At 39.8% G+C, this 27,872-nt stretch overlaps 2 protein-coding genes across 7 annotated transcripts in view; one reads left to right on the forward strand and one right to left on the reverse strand.

Annotated features, from left to right (window-relative positions):
- The window catches only part of ANKRD28 (ankyrin repeat domain 28), a 175,981-nt gene extending 151,674 nt beyond the window's left edge, over positions 1 to 24,307 (forward strand). For 5 of the 6 annotated variants that reach the window (XM_032630908.1, XM_032630909.1, XM_032630910.1 and 2 more), the window contains 13 exons: positions 768 to 794; positions 1,216 to 1,290; positions 4,345 to 4,546; positions 6,325 to 6,412; positions 6,645 to 6,762; positions 7,673 to 7,892; positions 12,660 to 12,747; positions 12,837 to 12,920; positions 13,694 to 13,839; positions 14,474 to 14,556; positions 15,000 to 15,082; positions 16,271 to 16,362; positions 21,000 to 24,307. In XM_032630908.1, coding sequence (XP_032486799.1) covers positions 768 to 794; positions 1,216 to 1,290; positions 4,345 to 4,546; positions 6,325 to 6,412; positions 6,645 to 6,762; positions 7,673 to 7,892; positions 12,660 to 12,747; positions 12,837 to 12,920; positions 13,694 to 13,839; positions 14,474 to 14,556; positions 15,000 to 15,082; positions 16,271 to 16,362; positions 21,000 to 21,286 — 1,593 coding nt within the window. In that variant the 3' untranslated portion in view covers positions 21,287 to 24,307. Of the gene's footprint in view, positions 1 to 767; positions 795 to 1,215; positions 1,291 to 4,344; positions 4,547 to 6,324; positions 6,413 to 6,644; positions 6,763 to 7,672; positions 10,538 to 12,659; positions 12,749 to 12,836; positions 12,921 to 13,693; positions 13,840 to 14,473; positions 14,557 to 14,999; positions 15,083 to 16,270; positions 16,363 to 20,999 lie in introns of those variants that run through there. The other variant, XR_004349733.1, reaches the window with a different exon arrangement.
- The window catches only part of BTD (biotinidase), a 69,613-nt gene continuing 63,696 nt past the window's right edge, over positions 21,956 to 27,872 (reverse strand). Inside the window, exon 5 of the transcript XR_004349734.1 lies at positions 21,956 to 25,672. The gene's annotated coding sequence lies outside the window, so the exon portion shown is untranslated. The remainder of the gene's footprint in view (positions 25,673 to 27,872) is intronic.

Raw genomic sequence — 27,872 nt, forward strand, 5'->3', positions numbered from 1 at the left:
TTTCACAGAGAAAGGAAGAAATTAGATCTCTGGAGAGGGCTCCCTTAGAGCCCCCCATGTCCAAGTAGCATTCACTGCCCCTGCCCCTTTAAATGTTTTCCAGAACGTTTTAAAGAACTGTAACTGTGTCATATGTGAGAAATACGTGTTTCTGTGAGAGGAAGCTTCCCCCTGTGTATTCAGGAATTCCGAAAGACTCAGTCTTCTGTCAGTCTCTCCTGACAAGGGAGACTCATCTTCTGCAAAGGAACTTTTTATTTCAACTGTGTTCTCATTCCTGAATGTATACACCATTCACCCCACTTTGCCAAACCAAAGGGAGACTAAGAGACAAGTTAAATGATTCTGAAGTGTGTAGCACATGCTTCACGCTAGAGATTTCTTCATTTAGACCTACTTATAAATTATATTAACATTGGTTCCCTTAAAGGGGAAATAAAATTCAAGGAGGGTGGGTATAAAAGATAGAAAAAAGAGGTTGACATACTTAATATAGCATTTAGAACCCTGCTACAGAAGCAATATTTCCTTAGTTTATTATGGTAGCTTTAGACTAAAATCTGAGACCCATGTGTATAGATTTGTGGTCTATTATATTGTACAATTGTTTATTTAAAAGACTTCATTTTTGGAGGCAAAGGAAGCATAAGTTCAGAATAGAATTTAACAAAGCCCTATGTAAATAGAGACATGTAGTTAACATTTATCTCTTTACTGTATATGACTGCTTCCTCAACTAAGTATTTTTATTTTAAATTTTATTTCAGATTGCAAGTGAAACTCCTTTAGATGTTGTAAGTATTAATTAGTCAGTTTTCCCCCTAATACTGAGTATTTAAATATTTGCTCTCACTAGAGCTGGAGCCTGTCTTACACATTCCTGGGAACAAAGATAGTGACAGAAATCACGTTTGCAGGGGGAGGGAAGGTTCTTACTTGGTGGTAATTAAATGGCATTTCTCTCAAACTCTAAGTTTATAGCCCTCTCTCAAAGCTCTTAGCATGTGGTCCTTACCACATTTTCAGGATAATCCATTCCATAAGGTTGCTGAATTTAGTTTTCATAATATAATGGTCTGGGACTTTTAAATCCTTATTCAAGTATCAGTTTATACGCTAAAATGAATTTGAACTTGGGGGAGGGGGACCAGGAATAACTGCTGTGGTATGTCTAAAAGTACCATTTCTGACACTTAAAATTCTTTTCTTTCTCAGTTAATGGAAACCTCGGGAACAGACATGCTGAGTGATTCAGACAATAGAGCAACAATAAGCCCTTTACACTTGGCTGTGAGTATTGCCTTCACAGCCAGCTTGATGGCTGATTTACTGAAGATGTCTCATATCTGTTTGTGTTGACTCAAACTAGTACCCAGAACTTTTGGTCCATATAATGATGATCATGGAGTTAAAACTGTAAGAACTTTCTTAACTCAGAGAATTCTTGAATGTACTTCTGTTTCGTTTGTTTGTTTGTCTTAAAAAAAAAGGGCGGGGGGGGGGGGGTGGTTGGGGGGAGGGGGTTTGAGCTTCCCCCAAGGCCTGCCCTAAGGAGAGAATATGCCTGAGATGTGAATTTTAAAATGACCCACCCTAGTGGAATGGCTTCTGACTTCTTAAGCAGATGATATAAGAACTGTAATTTCTGTGATATTTCTAAAACGTTTTGCTTACTTTGTGATTTGGGTGTGCTAAGTTTGTGTTCACTGGTCCTTCACTTGCTCATGCTATAGGATTTAACTACATGGTCTGTAATGTTCCTTCTAGCTTCAGATGCCACTGAATTTTTCCTCTTAATGTCCATCACTAAGAGGAGAAGATTAAAAGAGAGTGTGACAGTTCTTTTAAGTCAAATATGGAAATGAATTACCTTAGGAAATTTCAAGCAGAGCCCAATCTAGTTCTTTCTGCGCTGAAAGAAGAATTTATCTTTGAAATAAAGCATGTTGTGGGGAGCTGGGGGACTTTGAGAATCAGGAGCATTGGGTACTGTCACTATTTGTGAGACCTCTGATTTTAAGTATAGTAAAATGCTTATAAGGGTCTCTACTTAGGTTAATGTGTATCACAAGTCCAGTGATCCATTTAATTGTTTCTTCTCACATATACTATTATTTTTTATTTCAATATTCTCCTGGCATATTTTCTAACACTGACACATGTACACTGAATTTTCTGCTTTGTCTTTCTCCCCCTTTCTCCCCAGCAGTACTTCCTACCATGGTCTAAATAACTAAGAAGACATGCTGAAGCTTCCTTTTTCCTTGCCCTTTGGGTCTTTGGAAATACTGTCTACTCTCCCAGACTTGCATAATAAATAAGTCATCTGGAAGTGCAAAGCTAGCGTGGAGAAAATAGCTATTTTACTATGGGTGGCAAGAAATGACGTCTGAGCAGATGACTAGGCAGTTCTTCCTGCATCATTATCATCCTTCTTATAATAATAGCGCCTCATCTCTTGAACACTTACTAGGTGCCAGACTAAGCACTTTGCCAAGTTTTTGAATGCATTATCTCAAAAACTTCAGTTTTTTAACTAGTTATTTTACTCCATGGCTATTGAGAATAGTGCTGTTATTAACATGGGTGTGCTAAATAGTGTTTTTAAGCTGAAATGGAAACAATTTTGTGATTTCATAATTAGGCTCAATGAAATGTGGTTATACCACCACTCTTGCATTTTGTACCCATCCCTAGGAGGTTTCTCCTTCCAAACTCTCCCAATCCAGGACGACTTGATGCAGTAAAAACACGCTGGCTTGAGGACTCAGGAAACTGGCCTTGGTCCTGCCTTCGCACATACTACTAGGCTTCTAAGCCTCTTGTCCCAGTCCAGTCAGAGCCATCGTGAGGGGAAGACTCCTGTGGCAGATTACCCTGGCTCTAGCTGTCCTTATTTTCCCTCTGCTTCTTTTTATACCACCTTCTGCATATACTGTGCCTCTCACAGTTCATTTTTAATAGCATAATTTTGTTGACCTGGTATTGAGGAACAAGGTTAGATGTGATCCTCAGACAGTAGAGCTCAGAGATCTCCAGTCACTTTAACCTTTGAGGGAGTCAGAAACATCAAGAGGACAGTAAGGCCCAGAGCAGCTTCACCTCCTGCTGGTGCTTTCTGACATTTCCCACAAGAAGTGGTTTTATAGCCCTTTGGTACATTGCGGGGCCCTCTTTTTTTTTTTTTTTTTTTTTTTTTGCGGTATGCGGGCCTCTCACTGTTGTGGCCTCTCCCATTGCGGAGCACAGGCTCCGGACGCGCAGGCTCAGCGGCCATGGCTCACAGGCCCAGCCGCTCCGCGGCATGTGGGATCTTCCCGGACCGGGACATGAACCCATGTCCCCTGCATCGGCAGGCAGACTCTCAACCACTGCGCCACCAGGGAGGCCCTGCAGGGCCCTCTTTCTAGCTGAGTATCTCTTTTTAGAAGTGGGTGACATTTAGCACAAATATGGTAGAATTTTATACTTTTCAATTCCCTAATGAAAAGTTCACATGTGATCATTTACAGTTTGCCTGTATGTGCTAAGCTGCAGGGCTGAAAGGTATCAGAAAATGACTTGTCCCTTAGCTAAAAGGGGTGGCATGAGTGAACCAGAGGAGACATTCCTTCCCCATCAGAACTGTGTCATTATTGCCTTATGTCCTGCTCAGCGTCTAGTCCAATAAGAGTAATAGATGTTCAGTTGACATGTTGGTTTTTGAAATGAATTCTCTGGAAAGCAGACTGTGTAAAGAAGGGGATTTCAGTCAGTCGGGTTTCAGACAAATCTCTCAATCTTCTTGCTCTGCTGTACTGCTAGGACAGTGCGTAGCACATGGCAGTTTTTCAAGCAGGGCTCAGCCTAAATATTTTTGAAAAGAAATGTTTATTTTTGAGATGGCACATTATGGGATGGAGTAGTCATTTTAATTTGAGAAATCAGAAGGCTCAAGTACTAGCTGAACTTCAGTTGCAACTGTATCTATGATTTAAGTGTAGTAACACTTTATCGGGGAGTGAAGGGGGGACACTGAACTGTGATGAAGAACACAGGCTCTGGAATCATAGACTTAGAGTGAAAGCTTTCATTGAACCAGACATTGTATACTCGTGAAAAGATCACCTGTCATTTGAACTTTTATTATTTGTGGAATACCCATTCCCTAACACTGTAGCCTACTAATTGATTATTAGAAAAATTTGTAGGTAACTTTCTGAGTTATCAATACAGAAGTTTTAGATTATCTCAAATATAATGATATAAGACAAGTTTGCTTACTACTCCCTTTATGTTTTCAAGGGTTTCTAAGAAGTCAGTCTAAATATGTATGTTTTAATTTATGTTTTTATTTATTCCCAGGCCTATCATGGTCACCATCAAGCACTAGAAGTGTTAGTACAGTCTTTGTTAGATCTTGATGTGAGAAACAGTAGTGGAAGAACACCCTTGGACCTTGCAGCATTTAAGGGCCATGTAGAATGTGTGGATGTTCTCATTAATCAGGGAGCCTCAATCTTAGTCAAAGATTACATTTTGAAGAGAACACCTATACATGCAGCAGGTATGTCAGACTATGAATGATTTTATTTACCACTTTCCATCTAATGCTCTTCTTTTTCAATTTCTTGTATATTATACTCCTGGTAATTGTTTTAACAATTTTGACTTTAACAATTCTAATGATTCTACTCTCAGGGGAAAACCAACAGCAAGATTATAATCACTTAAAAAAAATATCTACCTTAGAAATCAGCTTTATATAATAGTCTAACTTCTGAAGTACTTTGTCAACAAAAAAAAAAATACAATTTTTTTTTTTACTGCTTTTTGATGGAAATTCTTTTGGGTTGGTATGTGCTTTCATTTAATAACTGATAAACATTTTACTTACTGTACCAGGGTACTGCATTAAACATTTAATCAGACAGGAATACAGAGTGCCTGCTACACAAGAACTACTCCATGGAGTGTTTTGTGATGTTGTAGATGTGTGAAAATGCAAAACTACATAACAATGCCACTGTGATGACTCAGTACCCGCGGTGTCACTAGCAGATGCAGATTCACAACTCTCTACAGGAATTACTACAAGGCAGTATTAATTTTAAATAATGAATTCAAGACTGGTATATGTGAAGAAATCCTAGTCAAGTATTTGTCTCATCCCCAATAGGCCATCTTCGTATGATTAGATTCATTTCACTTAGTCTGTTTTTATAGGGTGATCCTTAAAATGGATCCATTTGAATGTAGGTCTGGGACTTTGCTTCTGGTCATTTGGAAAACTTACATTTTAGAAGACTATAGGTAACACCCACTGTTGCTCCAGAGCAGCCTTTCAGAAACTATCAGATAATCAAGCAGGGCTCAAAGAAAAAAATTTTAATAATGGATTAAAAGTTCTAATAAGGATATGTATATAAACTGCTATACGGTAAAAATAAGAAGTCAAAATGCTATCATTTTCTGTTAGCTTATTCTGAAAAAGAGTGACGTTGTATATTATTCTGCAACTTGAAAAATTATATTGTAAACACATTATTTGCAGAGCTAATTTAAAGCTTTCATGGAGTGTTTGCACTCTTAATAGATAAATATTGAACCAAGACACTAGTAAGTCCCTCAGAAGTGGCTGACCAATGCCATATAATTCATAAGTCCTACCCACTGAAAGAGTTACAGCTTACTGTTAGCACCCACCTCTTCAATAAATGCAAGCCTTGGTTAGAACCAGGATGCCTTTCAAATTTGGAGACCTGCTGGGGAGCATCTTACTCTTAAATCATAGAAAGGACATTGGTTCTGGATGTGAGCCAGTCCTTTCCCACAGGGATCTTATGCCTGATGCTTTGGGTGTTGAGCTTAGACGATACGAACACTCATCAGTAGCTGCTGTGTACTGAGTGTCCGTGAATCCAGTTTAAAAAAAAAATGATGGGCCAAACAGAATTTCCTTGAAGTATCCCCAAGGATCACATCTAAAATCAGGAAAGAAGGAGGACTTTCACTATCAGGAATAAAAATATTTCCCAGACGTCCTCCAGACTTCTTAACATCTCAGTGGGCAGAACTTGAAACCAGTCATTGGGAAAGGAGAATGGGGTTGATGTGATTGACTTGTCTGATCATGATTTCATCCCTCGGCTGGAGGCAGGCTGCCCTTCCTGACCACATTGGCACCACCAGAGAGCTAAATAAAATGAGCATTTTCTTTCTTGCCTGTTAAGTTCAATGAATATTCCAAAATTATATCTAGCAAATGTGTTTTAAGATGGACATTTTCTATTTTATCATTTTATAGATATATAATTGCTGAAATTTTTGAATATCACTTTACAGCAACAAATGGTCATTCGGAATGCTTACGGCTACTAATAGGAAATGCAGAACCACAGAATGCAGTAGATATTCAAGATGGAAATGGACAGTAAGTTTTACTAATTTTTAAATTAGTTTTAGGATGTTTGTTAATCTTCATACCTTTGCCCCCCTGTTTTAGTAAGTGTGTCATAGTGTGTAACTGAGTAACATCAAATACAGTTTTTTAAGTATACTTTAAAGTTGCATCACAGAAAGACATGTTTAGAAGGCAGGCCAACACAGTGTATTTTCATGGATGAAGTCTCGGTGGTGACGGAGCTGCTCCTGTTGTTACCCAGGACTCCTCTGATGCTCTCTGTGCTCAACGGGCACACAGACTGTGTCTACTCACTGCTGAACAAAGGAGCAAACGTAGATGCCAAAGATAAATGGGGAAGGACGGCACTGCACAGAGGGGTAAGCAGAAGTGTTCTCGCTTCCTTTCTGAAAGTTTTCATGACCTCATTTTACCTAAAACTGAACTAGGCTGTGTTTATATTTTTCTTCATTTAATTTTTACCAAATAATCTTTACTGTTTCTTTCACTATCTTAGTTTTTGAACTCTAATTTTTAATAACCACAAAACACAACTTAATCCAGAGACGAATAATGTTGGAACAGAATTTTTAAATCTTAGGGGTCTTCCCTGGTGGCGCAGTGGTTGGGAATCGCCTGCCAGTGCGGGGGTCACGGGTTTGAGCCCTGGTCCGGGAGGATCCCACGTGCCTCAGATCAGCTAAGCCCATGCACCACAACTGCTGAGCCTGCACTCTAGAGCCCACGAGCCACAAATACTGAGCCTGTGTGCCGCGGCTGCTGGGGCCTGGGTGCCTGGGGCCTGTTTTCCACAATGAGAAGCCTGCGCACCGCAGCAAGGAGTGGCCCCTGCTCACCGTGGCTGGAGGGAGCCTGCGTGCAGCGACAAGGACCCAGCGCAGCCAAAATTTAATTAATTAATTAATTAAAAAAAATTTTTATAATCCTAAAGCCTTGAGTAGAATTGATGTCAGTTTTACTTTTTTCCATTATCACAACTATTTTCTTATACATTTTTGTCTTAATTTTTTCACCTTTGAAATATTTTTTTTGTTGAACTAGAAGCCCCATTATTCCTGGTTTTCATATTTACTTTTATTTTGACAAGGTCACTGCTTTAAATTTTTAAGCCACTTTGAGTAAAAATACTGGGTTACTCAAAATATGATAAACGCCTTGATTGGTGGGAGGACATGGGGAATATGGACTTTAAAATTCTTAATTAGCTATAATTGGCATGGAGTGCCCAACATAGTGTATTCAGCTACATGCAAATAATTTTCCTTTCAGGCAGTCACAGGCCATGAAGAGTGTGTAGATGCATTGCTTCAACATGGTGCTAAGTGCTTATTACGAGATAGCAGGGGCCGGACACCAATACACTTGTCAGCTGCCTGTGGACACATTGGTGTTCTCGGATCTCTTCTGCAGTCAGCAGCATCTGTGGATGCAAATCCAGCCATGGCGGACAATCATGGATACACAGCGCTTCACTGGGCTTGCTACAACGGTTAAGTACACAGACACAGACCCACGTTACCTGCCCGTTATGTACCACAGAGAGACAACTAACTGACACATTCTGACTTCCATGAGAATGATATATTAAGAATAACCTACCATGTAGTTATAGCTTACTCCAGTGCCTTGTCGTGCTAAAGCCAAGATGCTGGTTGTCACAGATGTTTTGAGATAAGCAGTCACTAAGTTTAAAAGTTTTTTAGACTTTTGCTTCAATAAGTATTTTGCATTTTTAAGATACTTTTATAATATTAATTACTTTTATAACGTTAATAATATTAATATTATTTGTTATTAATATACTTTTATAATATTTCCAATGTCTTTTATATAGTTATGCTTGTATTTTTATTATATTTTTTTTCTAAATGTACTTGTTATTAGGGAAAAAATGACAAAGGTAAGAGAAACAGTGAAAATGTATCATATTCTAGACTGAAATCTGTGTATATTTTCTTAGCACGTTGCAAGTTAAGATCCTTATATCAACAGTAACATGTATGTTCAACATTTTAAGGGAATAAAATCCTGGTAGAATAAATCACGGAAGTAGAAACTAGAAACTTGGACACTTTTGTGGTTAAGTGAACTTGGCTGCATGATTATAACAGATTTACTTTTAGCTTCCTGGAGACTAACCGTCACAGTTAGTCCTTTTACAGGTAGACTCATTAAAGGTCAATCAGAGAAGTATAAAGCTATTTTTAAATGATAGATGTGAAAAATGGGATTTGGCTTTTGAAATGTCACTAAAATAATGTAAGTAACAGAGCATATTGAAGATTTGATCATCTTAGAAAACATTTGGGTACGTTATATGCAGTGTTAAAACATCAGTCCTGCCTAAGTGTATGCTTAGGGCTTTATCAGGGATGTGAGGGGTTTTTTATTTGTTTTGAATTTCAGTGTAGCATTCAGGTTATTGTTAGTTGTAATAGCATATCTACAAAACTAGTTGACAGTTCTAACAACTTTGCCTCAAAATGTACAGAAAATAGAAATTGCCTCTTTATATAATATCCACTTGCTTAAAAAAATAAGCATAGTGGCTGTTATAAAATACAGCTGACTGCCTTGCCAGAGAGGTTTCTATCTGTAATACACTTTTTGATGTGGTTCTTTTACTGGGAGCCATTTTGACAAATAATTGTTGAGTTGTGGTAAAAGAGGAGAAATCTGAATCTTGCAAAATTATAGTTTAAACATTTTCATAAGCATTTTCTAGATAACAGTATTTTGATTTTCATATTAATTCTTGTATCAGAATTGAGAGCTCTGTTCTTTTGCTCTGAGAAAGCTTTGATGTCTTCTTGAGGATTGACCTGTGGCTACATTTGGTCATTTTGCAACTCTGAGTACTGATGGTGCCATAGAAAACTTGAATAGTTAAGTATATTGCTAATTCAAAAGCTTCGTTTAGTCAGTTTCATATTTTACTACCTCAGATCCTTAGCCAGAACAGTTTTGAAAACTATAAAACCTTTGGATTTCAACTCTTCTTCCTTTTTCAACTCACTAAAGTTGGTATTTAATGAATATAGCAAAGTTGTCCAAGATAAATCCTAAGTCAAAGAAGATACTGTATTTTGCCATTGAAATTGGTTTGTCTATATAATGTAACTTGACATCTTACAAGTGTGAGGAGAACCAAGCAGTAGGAAAACATCCACAGATAAAACTATTTTGAAACAGACTTTTATTGGTGCTTTTTTTTTTTTTTTTAAGTCAGTGAGAATTAACCATTGGAAAAATCACACAGTAAGGTAGTTTTCCTCAGGTAGAGCATTTAGTTGTAAAAATACTGCTGTAACTGTCCTTTGGAGAGTTGCTATTTATTATAACATTCCTACCACATCTTTCCGGAGAACACGGTTTTCCTAAAGTGAGTTTCTTACTCCATCAGTGCTGAATTTAGACTCTCTGAGCACGTTGTGTACAAGACACAAAATTTTGCACAAACTACGTGCCTGGTTGCCATTTAAAGATCATAGCAGATGTGTCTAATTTCCAGACTATAGCAAAATTGGTGATGATTCTGAATTGAGCTGGAAGGAATTAGATGTGTGTTGGCTATATGTACAGAGACTGTACAGGCAGTGTAAGATTGATACCATATTTACAGCCTAAAGCCTATTTTATAATTTGGCATTCTGAGAGTAGAATATGTAAAATAGTTTTACTTTGACTAGTAATTATTGTACGGCTAAAAAAAGAATTGGAAGCACTCCAACAGGATAGAAAACAACCTTTCTCTCAAAATTAAAATGGAATGATGGCAAAGCTTTAGAAGAGAACTGGTTATACATACCCAACTTTAAAGTTCAGATTTCCAGTTTATGGAGTCATTCAATCACAGAACTAAGAATACTTCCATGATCTCATATGTTCCTTTTAAAAATGTATCAATTTTTACGAAGCTATAAGCATCTTCAGAATATCCCTCTAAAACATGAAGAGACCGGTTTTATCCTATATACTTTTATAAACCAGGACACAAAGTGAAGAAATTTTCAGCTTGACATGACCCCAGTAATGACTGCTGAATCCAGAGCCCCGGACTCCCTTTTGCCATCCACAGTCTACGCAGACAGTGATTCTCACATCTTTCAGTCTCAGGACCTGTGGCTTATAGCTGTTAGTATTTACTGTATTGGAAATTAGGACTGAGAAATTTAAGGATATTTATTAATTTATTTTAAAATAATAATAAATCCATTACATGTCAATAGCATTTTTATGAAAAAAACTATTTTTCAAAAAAATATTAATAGAGTGGCACATTGCTTTGATGGCTTGTTAAAGAAAAGAATAATTTGCAGTATCACCCAGCAGCTCCCCAGACCACACCTTGAGAACTGCTATCCCGGGAAAATAGGAGACTCTCAAATCAATACTGGACAACTTTCCTTGGTTACTTCTTAGCCATGAGTTAACATTTGGAGAGGGTTTCCCACCCTCAGCACTGTTGACCTTTGAGGCCAGATAATCCTTCGTTGTGAGTGACTGTCGTGTGCATGCAAGAGGTTTAACAGCAGCCCCGGCTTCTACCCACTAGATGCCATAGCCCTTCCCTACCCCATCCCCAGCAGTGATAAGCAAAAATGTCTCTAGACATGGCCAAATGTCCCCTGAGGGCTAAAATTGCCCCCGTTGAGAATCACTGGATGAAAGAACTGACAGATGATGGAACATAACCATAGGTTTCCTAAAACATACTTTCTTTTCCTGCTAAAAACAATTATAGGATAAAGATTAAGATGAACTATTGTTTGAGAATGTTAGAGTAATTAAAAAAGAAAAAGAGCATCACTTTGTTAGCCAGATGTTAAGCCATGGAAGTAAAGAGGCTGTTTAAAAATCTAATTTATTCCTAATGCACATCCCAAATGACTAACGAAATAAAAGAAGCAACATTTCATTTTCTGCCATTAATACAGCAGTGGGGGTACTTTTACTAAAACCCTGGCTTTGAAAATTGGATTAAGAAAATCTCAGGTTTGAAAATCTGAGGTTTTCCCCTGTTTTCAAAGTTGCTGTTAAAAACTGTGGGCCTGATACCTATTAGTAATCAATATACTTGAACTTTAACCCAGCAAGATCATTTCCAGAAAATTGTTCCTAGAAATAAATACTTTTTAAGTACTGGAACATTTACAACATTGTTGATAATATCACAAAGAAAAACTAGCAGTCACCTCAAAACCGATAATTAGAGATTAAATCCTTTATGATACATTCTGATACTGTGAAGTTTTTCCAAACATTCAACAATAGGATGTCTGTACATGCTACTGTGGGAAGATACATAGTTTTTAAAGTAAAAAACAAGTTGCAGAACAGAACATGCCAATTGTGTAAAAATTTTTAAAAAAGGAAGTTTGTGTTTATGTGCATGCAGTTGTATATGCCTAAAAATTTTTTGGAACTATAAGGTAATAATGGTCACTAGTGGTCACTAGAGAGTGGAACTGGGGAATGGGGTGGGGACAGGGACATGTACTTTTTTCCTTCTGAACGCTTGGATAGAATTTGAGATTTTACCATTAACTCCTTAGTAGAGCCAGAAAATATTCAAATTTTGAAGTTAATTATGCTGCATAAACATCTATTATTTTGAAAGTTATACTATGCTATATAGATAGGACATTTTAAAAAATAATGCCCAAATAGCTCTAACTGGTCACCATAGAAAAGAATAATGAGACTAATTTTTTTCCCCCACAAAGTAAATATTTGTCATGTCCATAATAAACTGATATTGGACTTCCCTGGTGGCGCAGTGGTTAAGCATCCACCTGCCAATGCAGGGGACACGGGTTCGAGCCCTGGTCCGGGAAGACCCCACATACCATGGAGCAGCTAAGCCCATGTGCCACAACTACTGAGCCCATGCACCGTAAGTACTGAAGCCCGTGAGCCTAGAGCCCGTGCTCTGCAACAAGAGAAGGCACCGCAATGAGAAGCCCGTGCACCAACCACAATGAAGAGTAGCCATCGCTCGCCACAACTAGAGAAAGCCCATGCACAGCAACAAAGATCCAACACAGCCAAAACACAACACACAAATAATAATAAACTGATATTAAATTCTCGTAAGAAGCTGCCCAAAGTGCCTAAAAATGTGATGTTTAATGGGTTCAGGGAACTGATTACTTGTAGTCCATGTAAAGCCTTATCTGTAGGGATATGTTGGTGTGTATGGGCACCTCAGTATCTTTTTTGGATTTTAATATCTGATCCTCATTTACTTATTTAGGTCACGAGACATGTGTAGAACTCCTTTTAGAACAGGACGTTTTCCAGAAAACGGAAGGAAATGCTTTCAGTCCATTGCATTGTGCTGTGTAAGTAAAGGCAGAATGAATCGGATTTGGTTTGAGTGGTTGAGAAATACACCATGGCTGTGAGAGTGATCACCTTGTTACCTTCACAGGATAAATGACAACGAAGGTGCTGCTGAGATGTTAATTGACACGTTAGGCGCCTGCAGTGTGAACGCCACAGATTCAAAAGGAAGGTAGGAAGTCAACCATGTAGGAAATTTTAACTACTAGATTAGTGTGGAAGAATTTAAAGAGACCCCATTATTAACTAAAAGTTGATTTTATATTTACAATTATAAATTGTTACAAAATCTTAATTACATTCTCATTATAAAAGGCTTTTCTACCATGACTTTTAGCCAGTCTTCCTGGCTAAAAGATTTCCCTTTTTAAAGAAGATGTGTGTTGGGGCTTCCCTGGTGGCGCAGTAGTTGAGAGTCCGCCTGCCGATGCAGGGGACACGGGTTCGTGCCCCGGTCCGGGAGGATCCCACATGCCGCGGAGCGGCTGGGCCCGTGAGCCATGGCCGCTGAGCCTGCGCATCCGGAGCCTGTGCTCCACAACGGGGGAGGCCACAACAGTGAGAGGCCTGCGTACAACAAAAAAAAAAAAAAAAAAAGATGTGTTTGTTACCCAGTGACTCTTTTTAGTAAAGTTAACAGATTTCTAAATAGGAAGAGTCCAGCTTTTGTAATAGATGGCAGTATTTGGGTCAGGATTTATTTCTTTCAGAATTTCCTTTAACGATGTAATTTTTTTGGCAATTTCATAATTTATACTAGTTTAATTAAGGGACTTCTATATTATCAGAAACACAAATTTTTGTGTCAGGAGTTAGTAAGCTCCCCCCTTAAGCCTGTTTGTATCCAAGCAATGCCTAGTATGTAAACCCTTGAAAATTGCTTTCATAAATTAAGAGTATACAGTGCACAGATTTAGTCCAGTCTTCCCATTTCTCTGTGTGCAGAACTCCTCTCCACGCGGCCGCCTTCACAGACCATGTAGAGTGTTTGCAGCTGCTACTCAGCCATAATGCTCATGTCAACTCTGTGGACTTCTCTGGGAAAACACCTCTCATGATGGCTGCAGAAAACGGACAGACAAATACAGTTGGTAAAAGAACTGCTTAAGGCTTTTAGTACTCTAAGTGTGGATATTGCTATGTATAATGTAGCTCCCATCTGACTCTAGTTCACTGAATTTTGCATTAGTTATCTCACCGCTTCTGAGATTTAAAACCTTTTACTTGCTTATACCCACGTTTTCATTTAGGCCCACAGTATTTCCATTTGCCCTTACTGATTGAATAGTGACGTTAGCAGGCAGTGTTAGGATAGTGGTTAAGAACCCTGGCTCTGGAGTCAGATAGAATGTGGTTCTAGATCTGCCAACTAAGCAACCCTCATGCCTCAATTTTTCCATCTATAAAGTGAAAAAAATAACAGTATCTACTTTGTAGGGTTGTTTTGAGGGGTAAATAAGTTACTATAAATCCAGAGCACTTAAAACAGTCTTTGAAATTTAGTAAGACCTCACAAAAGGAATGTTAGTTGCTGTTGTTCTTGTCTGTTACTTATACAACAGTATAAAAATATGGTATAGACCTTTATATTACAGTGTGTTTTTTGCACTTAAGGTTTGTTAGAGGGATATTTTTCCTTTCTATCTTCATTTCTCTACAGTGAGTTATTAGTAATCTGAGGTGTATGTTCATAAGCAAAAGAGTTGATACAATTTTTCCTCCCAGAGATGCTGGTCAGCAGTGCTAGTGCAGATCTGACTTTACAAGATAACAGTAAAAACACCGCCCTCCATTTGGCTTGCAGCAAGGTAGGTACACATCTTAAGGATATATTTTCATTGTTAATATCAACAGTGGCATTTAAAGTTTTTCCACTTAACTAAAATGCACAGAGCTAGGGACCAAACCTCTCTAATAATCACTGACATCAGATTTCTTGGGAAAAAATACTGATGTGTTAAGCACCGTGGTATATGAAAGTTTCCAGTAAGCCAAGTAAGTTTTGGACCACAAGCCTAAACGTAATGATTGTCTTTCTCTAATCTCTCTGATCTTAAATATTCCTGTCTTCTTCTGTAACCCCATTACACCAACACATGTTCGGGCAAATATTTAAGGCATTAGCCAAGAAAATGCATGGCATATGTATGGTGATGTATATGTTACATGGACTAGGGTTGGGGTGTATTGAGTGTGTAAATTTATCTTTAATGGTGCTGAAGTTTTTAAGAGTTATTTGCCATAATTTTAGGGTCATGAAACTAGTGCCTTGTTAATACTGGAAAAGATAACAGATAGAAACCTCATCAATGCAACCAATGCAGCTTTGCAAACGTGAGTACTTTCAGTGTCTAGTGTAAACCTTGTGACCTATAATTATAAAAATGATTAATGGGGTTCTTTTTTAACATGGGACCATTGGAATCAGTCTATCACAGAAGCAGTTAAAAAATAAGGAACAGTTCTTATAAGTGACAAAACTCATTTCTAAAATCATCATAATTAAAAGGCATATTACTAAAAAAGCTTTTGAATTGAAATGTGTTGTTTCTCAATCCAGTTTTATGGAGGAAAGTAATACTGTTCTGTGTATTTTATGGCAACCAACTGGAATAATACATTATTTGACACTAGCAGTAAATGAGGCAAAAGGTTTTATACGTGTCTGTGAGCTAGAGAGATTTCAGAAATAATCAAGTTCTAATTGTGAACCGCCAGCCTCCAGGTGACTCATTAAATCCTGGATCAGTGTCTCCCATTGTCCTCTCTCCATTTTCATTTGCTATTCTACTTTGAGACTTAGTAAAGAGAAAAACCTTATAATACTGGTTTCCATTCATGTATCAGTCAGATCCCTAAAGGGTCCAAAAATGAGTCATGGAACCTGTAAACTGTTTTCAGAGCCTGTTGGAATTTGTGCTGTTGCAATTTACAGTTTTTATTGTATATTCTATTATACGTGTTTGCCAACCACATTTCTTAAAACAACTTAAGGCAGTTTATCAGTATCCGTTCAACAATATCTGCTCCACTGCCCTTACCTGCACCCAGTCCCAGAGAATTTCTAGTTTACTTTCTTCTATGGATTTGCCTTTTTAGGTGCTTCATATAAGTGGAATCATACAACGGTTGTCTTTTTGTATCTGGCTATTATATATAATGCTAAATAAACATTGGTATACAGAAAAAAAAAAAAAGAAGGCAGTTTAGTTAGTAAAATCTCTTCAAACATTGAGTCTTGAAGGAAACTCACAAAAGGGTTTGGTGAAGGTGGAAACCTGTTGATGGGCCCAGTGCTGAGCTCAGGTGCATGACGATGCCAGACAGTGCACTGCACACTGGCTCTGCCGTGCCCTGCTCCCATCTTCATTGCTATCATGACCACGGGCCTCCAGTTTGCATCTCTAGATCTGCACAGACAAGCAAAAATGGTCTTCAACAACCAGGATAGAGAGAGTGAACGAGCACACACACACATGGGCGTGCGCACATGTACATGTACACATATTTTTTTCCCTCCAGACCTCTGCATGTTGCTGCCCGGAATGGGCTAACAATGGTGGTTCAAGAACTTTTGGGGAAAGGAGCAAGTGTGCTTGCAGTAGATGAAAATGGTAAGTAGCTTCTTTGTTCTCTTTCCTTAACCTGTTAGAAGCTTTCATCTTTCGATGATCCATATTTGAAGTAAAGTAGACTTGGATATTTTTTATTGGTCAAAGAGAAGAGCTGAAGTTAATACTGACTAGAACTTATACTTTGTGGCAAAGGGAATAAGGGCAAGAGAAGCAGGAAAAGTCCATCTAACAGGTGAACTTCTGAGTTTCATGTATTTATTAAATCAGAGTTAGGGTTTACTAACTTTGGTTTAGTTATCTTAGTATTCAAAGAATTTGTTCTGTCAACAAATACTTATCAAGGCCCTTACTTAAATGCCAGGTTTTGTCTAAAGCTAATCTTCCCACTTATGCACTAGGTCCTATCCTCTTTTGCATACTTGAGACTGTCACTTTCGCAATTCTTTGCTTTCGTGTCCTGTAATAATGACTTTTTTGTAGGAATCTTTCTAGATTACTCCCATCAGCATAAAAAAGTTATTTCTCTCATCTTAAAAAATCTCTCATTACTCCCACTGCTCCTACCAGCTGTTGCCATATTTCTCTGTTCCCCTTTGTAGCACAGTTACTCAAAAGTTGGCTCGCCCTCTGTCTCCACTTCCCCTTTTTCTTGCTCTTGTGAATCCCCCCGGTCAGGCTGTTACTCCCACCGCACTACAGAACGGTTCTCAGCAAGGTCACCAGTGACCACTGCAATGCTAAGAGTCACCTCTCCTTTCACTTGACACATCAGAATTTCACACAACTGATTATTCCTTCTTTAAAAATAAGAAAAGGCTTTTAATGCGGAATTGAAAACATATGTGAATAAGGGATGTGAAGGTTGCGATTTACCATAGCTAGTGTCCGCTGATCCCCCCCAAAATCTCCATACTTCCCATTGTGCTGCACACTGTTCCCGGGATCAGTAGGTACAGATCATTTCAGGGCAGGATAAGAGGGAGAGTCGGAGAGAATACATATGATTTGATTATAATATCCTTCTTTAGGATATTCTTCTTTTTGTTGTTTATTTTATTCATTTTATTTTTGGCTATGTTGGGTCTTTGTTGCTGTGAGCGGGCTTTCTCAAGTTGCGGCGAGCGGGGGCTACTCTTTGTTGTGGTGTGTGGGCTTCTCATTGAGGTGGCGTCTCTTGCGGAGCACGGGCTCTAGGCACGGGGGCTTCAGTAGTTGTGGCACATGGTCTCAGTAGTTGTGGCTTGCGGGCTCTAGAGCGCTGGCTCCGTAGTTGTGGTGCACAGGCTTAGTTGCTCCGCCGCATGTGGGATCTTCCCAGACCACGGCTTGAACCCATGTCCCCTGCATTGGCAGGCGGTTTGTTACCACTGCACCACCAGGGAGGTCCCTAGGACATTCTTCATTCACAAATGCCTGGTTCCTTGAATTGATAACCAGGTGAGGATTTGTAACTCACTACTTTGTTGGTTAGATTAAATAACCAGATTTACTGGAACTGAAAATTTTTGGTTTATTTTTTATTTTACTCATTGAGGTATAACTGACATACAGTATTATATTAGTTTCAGGTGTATCCCTTTTTCTGGATAAACTTTCTTTACTTGGCTTTCAGGACTCCACATTTTCTTAGTTTTCCTCCTGCAGTACTAGTTATAATTTCTTGCGCTATCTCCAGCTTGTTAATATTGGAGGGCTCTCGGACTCAGTACTCAGTTCTTTTTGCTTTCCCTACCTACATTCACTCCCTGGGTGACCTCATCCAGTCCTTTGGTTCTAAACACTACCTCTGTGCTGAGAATTCCTAAATTTCTGTCTCCAGCTGCCTAATTGACAGTGGATGTCTAGTGCACATATCCAGAACTGAACTGATGGGCCTTTCTCTCCCCCTCTGCCAAGCCTGCTGTGCCCACAGCCACCCTTGGCTCAGCTGGTGGCCGTTCCCATCCTTACAGTTGCTCCTCGACCCCTCTCACACCCAGGGCACAGTCCACCAGCATGTACTACTGACCCACCTCCAAAGTATGTTCAAAATATGCCCACTTTTTTCCCTCATCTACCACCCTGGCCACGATCCTTTTAGAATACATGGGAAGATGCTTCCCTCTGAATCTCAGTTTACTGAGAACCCTTAAATGATCTCCAAGGCCCAACTGGGTCATCCCGCTCGCCATTACCTCTCCCACCTCATCTCCTACTCTTCCTCCATCGTCGCATTCTGCTGTGGCGGCGCCTCACACCAGGGATGTGCATGCAGTGTCATGTTTGTTCTGGCTGCTTCCTCTGCTTGGAGCACTCTGCCCCCAGCAATCTCTGACTAAACCCTTCACCTGTTTCCAGTCTTAACTCAAATATCATCTCTTCAATGAATCCCATCCTGACTACCCTTTTTATACTGCAGCCTGCTGCACACCCCCCATAGCATTTTCAGCTCTTGTTTAACCTGCTCTACTCCTTCCTCATTCTTTTTTCCATAGAGTTTATCTTCTAACATATGAGGGCAGGAGTCTTTATCAGCTGCACTCACAGATCTACTCTAAGCAGTTAGAAGAGCGCCTGGCCATGTGGGGCTCAGTGAGTATGTGTTAGGTGATGATGTGCCGAGAACTGTGCTAAATCCTGCAGATACAGTGTAGAGTAAGACAGCCTACTTCCTTGAATGGCAGTGCATATAAACAGGCTGACACAAGGCCCTTGAAGTAGTTCAGTTAGAATAACCCTAGAATGCCATGAGAGATATCGGGGAAGGCATCCCCCAAAAGTGCGTTCTGAGCCAAAATCCAAAGGACAAGTAAAAAGTGGGGAGAAAACTTCTTAAGCAGAGAGTGTGATGTATTTAGAGATACAACGCAGGGCAGCTTGAGTACTGAGTTACGCCAGAGTCTCTTAGGTCAAGTGGCAAAGGATCTGTGTATCAGGGAGACAGCAGCTAGTCTGAAGGGGAGCAAGCCTAGACTAGGAAACAAGTTCACAGTTAGGGGTGGAAGGAGGGGGTGGGCAGAATTAAGGCAGAGACATTGGAGATGAAAGGACGTTGATGTTTCTAGAGCCCTTTTTTTTTTTTTTTTTTGCGGTACGCGGGCCTCTCACTGTTGTGGCCTCTCCCCGTTGCGGAGCACAGGCTCCGGATGCGCAGGCTCAGCGGCCATGGCTCACGGGCCTAGCCGCTCCGCGGCATGTGGGATCTTCCCGGACTGGGGCACGAACCCATGTCCCCTGCATCGGCAGGCGGACTCTCAACCACTGGCGCCACCAGGGGAGCCCTCTGGAGCCCTTTTGATGGAACTCGGGGAGGGAAGAAGTCGCCTGCAGCCTGGCGTGGGGTGATGTGGTGGGGGAAGTGCCATTGTTTAAGATGAGAATGTAGGAGGAAGAGCTGGGTTCAGTTAGGGACATGAGAAAAGTTCACTGCAAACTCCAAGTGGGTAACTGGATGTAGATATATGGATCTGGAGCCCAAAGTCAGCAAGATCTAGGTTGGACATAGAGGTTTGGGAATCATTAGTAAAATGTAGTCATGAAATCCATAGAAGTGAGTGGTATCACCCACTAAGATAAGTGCAGACTCTCCTAGCTATAAAAGAAACTTTCATTATCAGTAAATTACATTTCTGGAAATACAGCAACTATATAGATTAAAATCAGGAGCCTAAATCGCTAACTTGTATAAGATATTTGGTCACATTGTGAGGCTCTAAATCAATAGCCAATAGGCAATCTTTGTTGATCATTTTCACGGTTTTATATAGCTTTTCCTTATAAAGAGATGGAAGGGATAGTATAACATGATAATGAAGGTCGCCTGTGACCTGATGTCTTCTGACATACTTTGCAATGTGAAATAGTAATCACGGTCCAAAGTTGGCAAGTCATAGTAAGTACCCATCTTATTTTACAGTCAATTCTAACCTTCACATTAATGATCCAGTTATAAATTGCTCCAGTAACAACAGAGGTTGATGATTAAATTAGGATCTGTGTTCTCACCATCTTCTCTCCCTACCCAACCAAGTGTTTCCTTACTGTGTTGTATTGATACTCTGTGGTGCCTTAGGGCTAAAGTCAGTCTTCTTCTGCTAAAGAAGGGAACATATACAAAGGAAACATTTGTTTTGACTTAGGAGCTTTAAACCTGTTTAGTTTATCTGTTTTTCTTCAGTGGACTGTGACCCTAAAAGAAAAGTTAATTGATGGCCATGTCTCATTCATTGAACAAGCATCTTTTGAGCACCTGCTCAGAGCCTCATTCATGAATCTGTGCACATTTAGGTTTCTCAGCATGTAAGCACTTACAGAACGACGAATTAACAGTAAGACTCTCCCACCATTCTGAACAAAGATTGGTCAGTCTGTTTTTTTCCACTTATTCTAGTCTGATATTGTCTGTGAATCTGGATGGATAGAGATAAGTTGTGAGATAGTGGAGGAATCATCCATCCTGGGCCTCAGTTTCCTCTGCTATAATGTAGTCTGTTAGGTCTCCTCCCACCCTAGATTTCTATGACTTTCCTCTTTATCTACTTATTGGAAAGTTCTGAGTCATTCCAGTAAAACCAATTTACTATATAAGCTAGGTAATTTAAAGTGTGTGTAAAGTTGAAGGCCTTTAGGCTTATTTCCTTGTGTTAGTGAAATGAGTCTTAGGATGAGTAATTTTTAATTTTTATCTTTAATTCTAGGCTATACCCCAGCTTTGGCCTGTGCTCCCAACAAGGACGTGGCTGATTGCCTTGCTCTCATTTTGGCCACCATGATGCCTGTCTCATCAAGTAGCCCTTTATCATCTCTGACATTCAATGCCATTAACCGTTATACAAACACCTCAAAAACAGTGAGCTTCGAAGCCTTGCCCATCATGAGGAATGAACCCAGCTCCTACTGCAGCTTCAACAACGTCAGCGGGGAGCAGGAGTACTTATACACCGATGTGGACGAGCTCAATGACTCCGATTCGGAGACCTACTGACCGGCTGAGCCAGAGGTCCAGGGGGGAGTTCTGGCACTGACGCTTCAAACTGTGCTTTTCAGGAAAAAGGCACTTTCTCATTCACGTACAAATTCAGCCTAAGAGGAAAGATGACAGAGTGGGCGAATAGAAGAAATGCGGTAACATTAGGAAGAAGAGTTTTAAAGGCAAGTTTTGCAAAAGGAACTTCTAGAATCTTGAAATAGACTTGACCAGAGGAAAACACTTTGATGGCACATTGCTTTGTGGAATTATGTAATTTGGTTTTGCAGTGCCAGGAATTACTTGGGACACTGTGTACCCTAATCTGCTCACACAAGCAACACTATGGTGAAAGAAGAGATAAAGACACTAGATTTCAGTTTTATCAGTAAAACTACAACTAAATTTAAGGGCAATAAAATTTTGGTACAGTAGGCATGATGTGCACAGCAAATTGCCAAAGGACCAAATAACTCAAAGGGTTTTAATAGAATGCCACTTTGCGGAAGCTGGAGCGGGTGAAATGAGACATTATCTAAACCAAACTTTAATATTTCTGAAAATGAAGCTGAGATTTGGTTTTAAATGTTGATTTTTTTTTTTAAGAAAACATCTGAAAGCCTTCTAATACTGTATTAAACCATGAGAGAAAGCAGATGTATTTTTACATTTTTTTTTCTTTTACATAAAAATTTTAAAATTCCAACTTTTATAATATTAGAATTGAAAACCAGCTGATTGGGTGCAGTCAGGGTGAAAATATTTGTGATGTAGACATGATGTAGATTGGGGTCGGGCTATTGTTGCCCAGTTTTGAATGGTTTAGGTTTAAAATTGAACTATTTTTGTTTGAAAATGTAAAGAGTTTCCTAGAAGAAGGAAATTTCATGAAATCAGAAAGTAGATGATTTTCACCCTATTGCAGCCAAGTGGTCCTGGGGAGTGGAGTTTTCAATCTCACGACTTTGGATGGTACACCTTCATCGCCTGTGTCACCCTTGTGCCTCCACAGTGGATTGGGGGATTTTTGTTGTCATTGTTTAGTGAAGAATCAAAAAGGGAAACTCCCTTGTTATTCATAAGTTAACGCCATCAGGTTTGGAAGGCATTTCTATATTGGGCAAGGTTTAAAATACTAAAGCCTTTAGGTCTTATTGACATTTAAAGTAGGATGTTTATAACATGCTACTGTTTAGGGAAGGAAGCAATTGCCTGCCGAATTGGAAGACTGCCTTTTAAGTAACAAAAAGAGGGGGGAAAGGCTGATGTTGAGGCTTTTAAGTACCAATTTATATGGGTCTGCTTTTACTGTAACTGTCACTTTCCCAGTGAAAATGATTTCACATATGTAGGGGGTCTTCCAGGTCTGGGTAGAGTTCCATAAATTTTCACAAAATGATACCCAATTTCATTTTATTCTTTTTGTATTGTGAAACTGGAAACTTTATGACATTGTAAATTATCAGCTGGTTTTTCTGAATATAAAGTGTGAAAACACAGAACAGTATTTTGATCTATTTGATAATTTTGTGGGTTTTTGAAGAATTAATGAGCATGTAAATAGAAATAGTGACTGCTTGAATACTGTATTTACTTGCACTCTTTCAGTACATCAAGATTCCTGTATATTTTAGAGTATAATAAAACACAGATGTGAGTTGTATTTAATAATGTATTTGTATCTGTGCATATTACCTAAAAATCTATAAAGTTTCTAGGGCATTGACTACTAGATTTTAAGCGTTTTTTTCTAAAGTATTTACAGAAATTATAAATGTAATCATCCATCTTTTCTTTATAATATAAAGAAGTCATAATGGACCCTTCCTAATTATTAGTGGTAGGAAGGTGAATATGCATTTTAAAGACAGCAGACTACATTTTCTATTGTACCTTTTGAAAAAAAGAAAAAAACTCAAGAGGATTCTAAAAGTATACATATGTGTGCTTTCTCTTTCCTTTTAGGAATTCTCCTCTGAATTCCCTGAGGGAATTTTCTAGAATCTCAGAATTGAAAGAGACCTGAGGTTCATCCAGTCTAACCTCTTAACAAATACAGGAGTCTCTTCCACAAGGGTGATCTTTCCACCTTGAATACTTCCAGTGACTCTACCTCACCAAGCAGTCCATTCAGTTGTTGAGCAGCTCTGTTAGAAAGGTCTTCCTTAGGTGGAGCTGAAGCCTCCTTCCCTCCTGGGAACTTCTGTCCTTGGGCCCTGGTCTGTCCTCCAAGAGAAGGCTGAGAACCTCGGCAGGATGACTTAGGCCCTCTGCCGTGTCTTCTCTTTTGCAGGCTATTTGACTTGCCTGCTGAAGTGATTTCCAGAAGGACTCATTAGACACACTGTTAGATTTACCGCCTCTAATGAAACCCAAGGTGTAGCTATAAAGTAACAAGCTGTTTTTAATTTATCCTCACACATACCAGAATTTAGATCTTGCATCATTTTATGTAAATGATGCCGTGACTGGAAGTACTGGTGAGGTGGGTCTTCTGAATCACTTGCCCACTCGGAAAGCTATTCCATTGCTCTGTGATCCCATTTTGTGATAGTCTATCCCCCAGCTTGATCGACCACTTCCTTTGGTCGGCACCTGATGAGGGGAAATCCCAGAGTACTGTCCCGAACAGTATTTTAATGGCACTAGTATTGTTGGGGGACGCACGCGGACTGCTTGAATGAAGGGACACAGCGCCAGTGAGTTCCTTTATAGTTACACCTTGTATGTCAGAGGCATTCAGGCCCTGTTCTGTAGTAGTTTTTATACCTGCACAGAATAGAAAAGCCTGTTTGCTTTTTTAACTTCTGCATGAAAGATGACATCTGAAGTATCTGCTATGTATTATAATACCAGCTTCTGTTGTAGAACTACTTTTAGGGCAGTGGTGGTAATAGCAAATGATCTCCTTTAATAAGACACACAACTCAAAACAGTGCCATTTAGTTCAGGATATCTCTAAGTGTAGCTGTCGATTTGGGGTTTAATTTGGCTTATATTGGACCTTTTCAATGAAATAAAGTTTTTTAATGCAATAAATCAAGTGTCTTTCATGTGCAAACTTCTTTTCCCTTAAAATATCTGATTAATGTTCAGTTGTAACTGGTTTTTACCTTTCTTTAGAGACTTACTGAATTTTCAATAAAGCTGTTTTACAATTTAGATGAACCTTTCTAAATGGGCTTTTCAAATACAGTTATTCAACAAATACTTACTGCTTGCCCGCTATATACTTGGGGATGGGAATGGGCAGAAAGTGAGCCTAGAAATTGGGATCTTGTCCTCTCGGAGCTCACAATTTCATCATGGAAAGGTACGTACCTAAAAGTGGAAAGTGTGAAAGTGTAATTGAGGTAGAGATGACCTGCTAACTATGGAAGGTCAGTGAACAACAAGTTCACTCTGGGAGGGGTGATCAGAACAGGCTTCTTGGAAGAGGTGGCGTTTAGGTTGGACATTGAGCAACAAATATGATTTGAGCAGGTGGAGAAGGGGCAAATGATATCTTGGATGAAAAGAACAAAATCAGCAGTTCTTAAAATGGTTGGTGGAGGGGAGGTGGATGGAATAGACATCAGCACTTAGCATTCCCGAGCTAAAAAATAGCTTATTATAAACATGTACAGAGATTAGCTAGAAGTGAGAACAAGGAGATATAAATAGGTGATTGGAGGAGCAGGTCAAGAAGATGTTAATAACTTTTCCAAATCATCTTATGTTGATGATAACAACAGAAGGTGCATTTACGGTGTTTGTCATGTACCAGGCAAAGTTGTAAGTACTTGAAATCCATATCTTAATCCACACAACTGTCCTATGAGGTGGGTCCTATTCATAGCACCATTTAACAGGTGAGGAATAAGGCAAAGAGGTGAAGTGACTTTTGCCCAAGCTTGTTTGGCCGGTAAATCATGAAGCCTAGATTCACCTCCAGGCAGTCATTTCCACCACTGGTGCTCAGTCACCTGATGACCTCTAATATGCTTTCTGGTCCTTGTTGAAATTGGCCATTTTGAAGTTGGACCATATGCTTGACTACTAAACTATGTAAGCTCCTTTCAGTTTTATTATCCTAGGTCACTAGTTTTAAAAGAAACAGAAATGTACCACAGCAGATGTTTATTGAACACCTGCTGTGTCCCAAGAACTGTGCTAGGCTCTGGGCATAGAGCAGTGAAGGAAGAGTTAACGGAATGTGTCCTCGTGATGGAGCCTAAGAGAATGACATCTGCTTACATTTCTGTTGCTGTTGCTGCCTCAGGTCTCGTCAGGCTAAAATACTCATCCTCGCTTATGCCTTTGCAGGTTGGCTGACGGGCTCAGCTGGGTGATGCCTCAGTCTGGAGTCTGGCTGGGCTTGACCGCACATCGTGAGTTGGGCTCGATCTGCTCCATCTGTGTTCTCTGTGAACGAAGCACAAGAAGGGAAGCCTGACCCACACAGTTCACGCCTCTGCATGCATCACTGCTGCTAATACTCCACTGGCCAAGCCCAACCTCAGTGAGATCGGGCAGTTGGCTGTGCTCGTTGGGGAAGGATAATTTGAGTTCAGTTCACAATTCATTTAGCCCTGAAATGATGAGCCAGGCCAGCGTGTCATTGTTCTCAGTTTATCCACAGGCATGCTTAGCAGTCTTTGCTCTCTGCCTGTTCCTTCCCTTCTTGTGGTTCCTTCTGGGGTAGGGGATTCAGATGTAAAACTGGGTAGCAAAAATGAATTTGGAATTGGAAAGCTCTTCCCTGGCAGTGTCGAACCGATTGGGTAGGTGTTTGATTTCAGTGTAGTACCATTCCCCTCTCGTGTCTGACTGTGACCATCCCTTCCAAATCGGAGCCTAATCTAATGGAAGACAGTAAAAGTACACGGGTGTAGAACACTCTCCACTGCCTAGGTCATTTCCGCACCTCACCGTCTCCAGCACTCATGTGAGTCTCCATTTCTCTGCCTTCCTCTTTCTGTGTTATTTCTCATTTTCTCGAGGGTGGTTTACTCCTCTTGCCTTCCTATGATTCTTATGTGTCTTCTTTCTTGATTAGGACTGAAATGCAGGCTTAATTTGAAAAGCCAGTGATTTGATCTTAAAATATTTCTTCCTCTTCTCCCTTCTCTAAACTTGAAGAAAAATTGCATTTTCGCTTTTAAGCCCTTCAGCAAACATCTTTTGAGTACACACTCTGCAGCAGGCACTGTCTTAAATCCTGGAGCTACGCCAGGGATGAAGTCCCTACCCTCAGGAGGCTTCCATTTTAGTCGGGGAGAAAGACAAAAAGGATGTCAATGGCGATTATTCTGCAGAGAGATTTGTGAGATTTGGTATTTGGGGGAGATCCTTGATTTAAAAAATGCCTTGCCCTTTTATGCACTAGGGGATTACACAATTTTATTTTTTAATGGGATAACCTTTTTAAAAATATATTTATTTCTTTATTTTGATTGCACTGGGTCTTAGTTGCAGCAGGTGGGCTCTTTAGTTGCGGCACATGGGCTCCTTAGTTGCGGCACATGGGCTCCTTAGTTGCGGCAGGCGGGCTTCTTGGTTGTGGCATGCAAACTCTTAATTGTGGCATGCACATGGGATCTAGTTCCCTGACCAGGGATCGAACCCCGGCCCCCTGCATTGGGAGCGCAGAGTCTTAATCACTGCACCACCAGGGAAGTCCCTACACAAACAATTTCTGATGTGAGACACCATAAGGTTTTGCTGAGAAAGTGGAAGAATGTTGAAGCAACAAACTAATAAAAGCAGGAAAAGGATAGAGAAAGATGGTGAGCTAATCCCCAAAAGCAAACCTGAGGTTAAACTAACCCAAAGCATGTCATAGGTTAACCCAGGCATCAATTGTCATTTAAATAGAGGGGATCTGGGTTGATTGAAAGTGTTTCTCAGATGTCTCCTAGCTCTGCCATCCCTAGTCCATGACATGTAACTTGCTTAAACCTTCAGTTAGAAATGAACATGGCACAGTGCTTGGGGTTAGGTTACCACTAAGCTCTAAAACAGACTTTTCGGTGATGTTGGCCACCCCAAAAAAATGGGAAGTTGGTTCATTTCTGGTACCCAAAGTAACAGCAGGCACTGTTATATTGCCTCAGACCTAGTAGAAACAATCAAAATGCATTTTTTATGTTGACAGTAAATTTTTCACTTAATATCTTACTTCTTGTGTAACCTGGTTTGAACTCTTATCATGCCTGCCACAAAGATGGTAGGACCCAGTATACATGAGAGGAAAGTTTCTCATGGTTCTGATACTCACTCATGGTAAGAAATGGCAAAGTCAAAGAGAATGTGAATGAAAAGAATTCAAGGTAAAGGGGCTTGAGAAGAGCTTTGTCTCTCCTCACATCTAGGTGGCCATAAGTGTGTAGGGGCATGGGAAGAAAGGCCATTTGTTGCCTGCAGTTAGGTGACTAGTAGAAATAGGACCTAAGACATTGCAAATGGTCCAAAAGCTTTTTCCAAGTGATGTCAGTGAAAATGGCAGAGCAAGGACCACTGAGTCTTGATAAGATCATTGACCTTTGTGGCGTTTCAATTTGCTCAAGTTGCATTCCTCATTCCAGCTCTGCAGGAGCCTTAACAACTAAGCCCACATTTTTTG

The sequence above is a fragment of the Phocoena sinus genome, chromosome 4 (assembly GCF_008692025.1).
Source record: "Phocoena sinus isolate mPhoSin1 chromosome 4, mPhoSin1.pri, whole genome shotgun sequence".
Classification (NCBI taxonomy): domain Eukaryota; kingdom Metazoa; phylum Chordata; class Mammalia; order Artiodactyla; family Phocoenidae; genus Phocoena; species Phocoena sinus.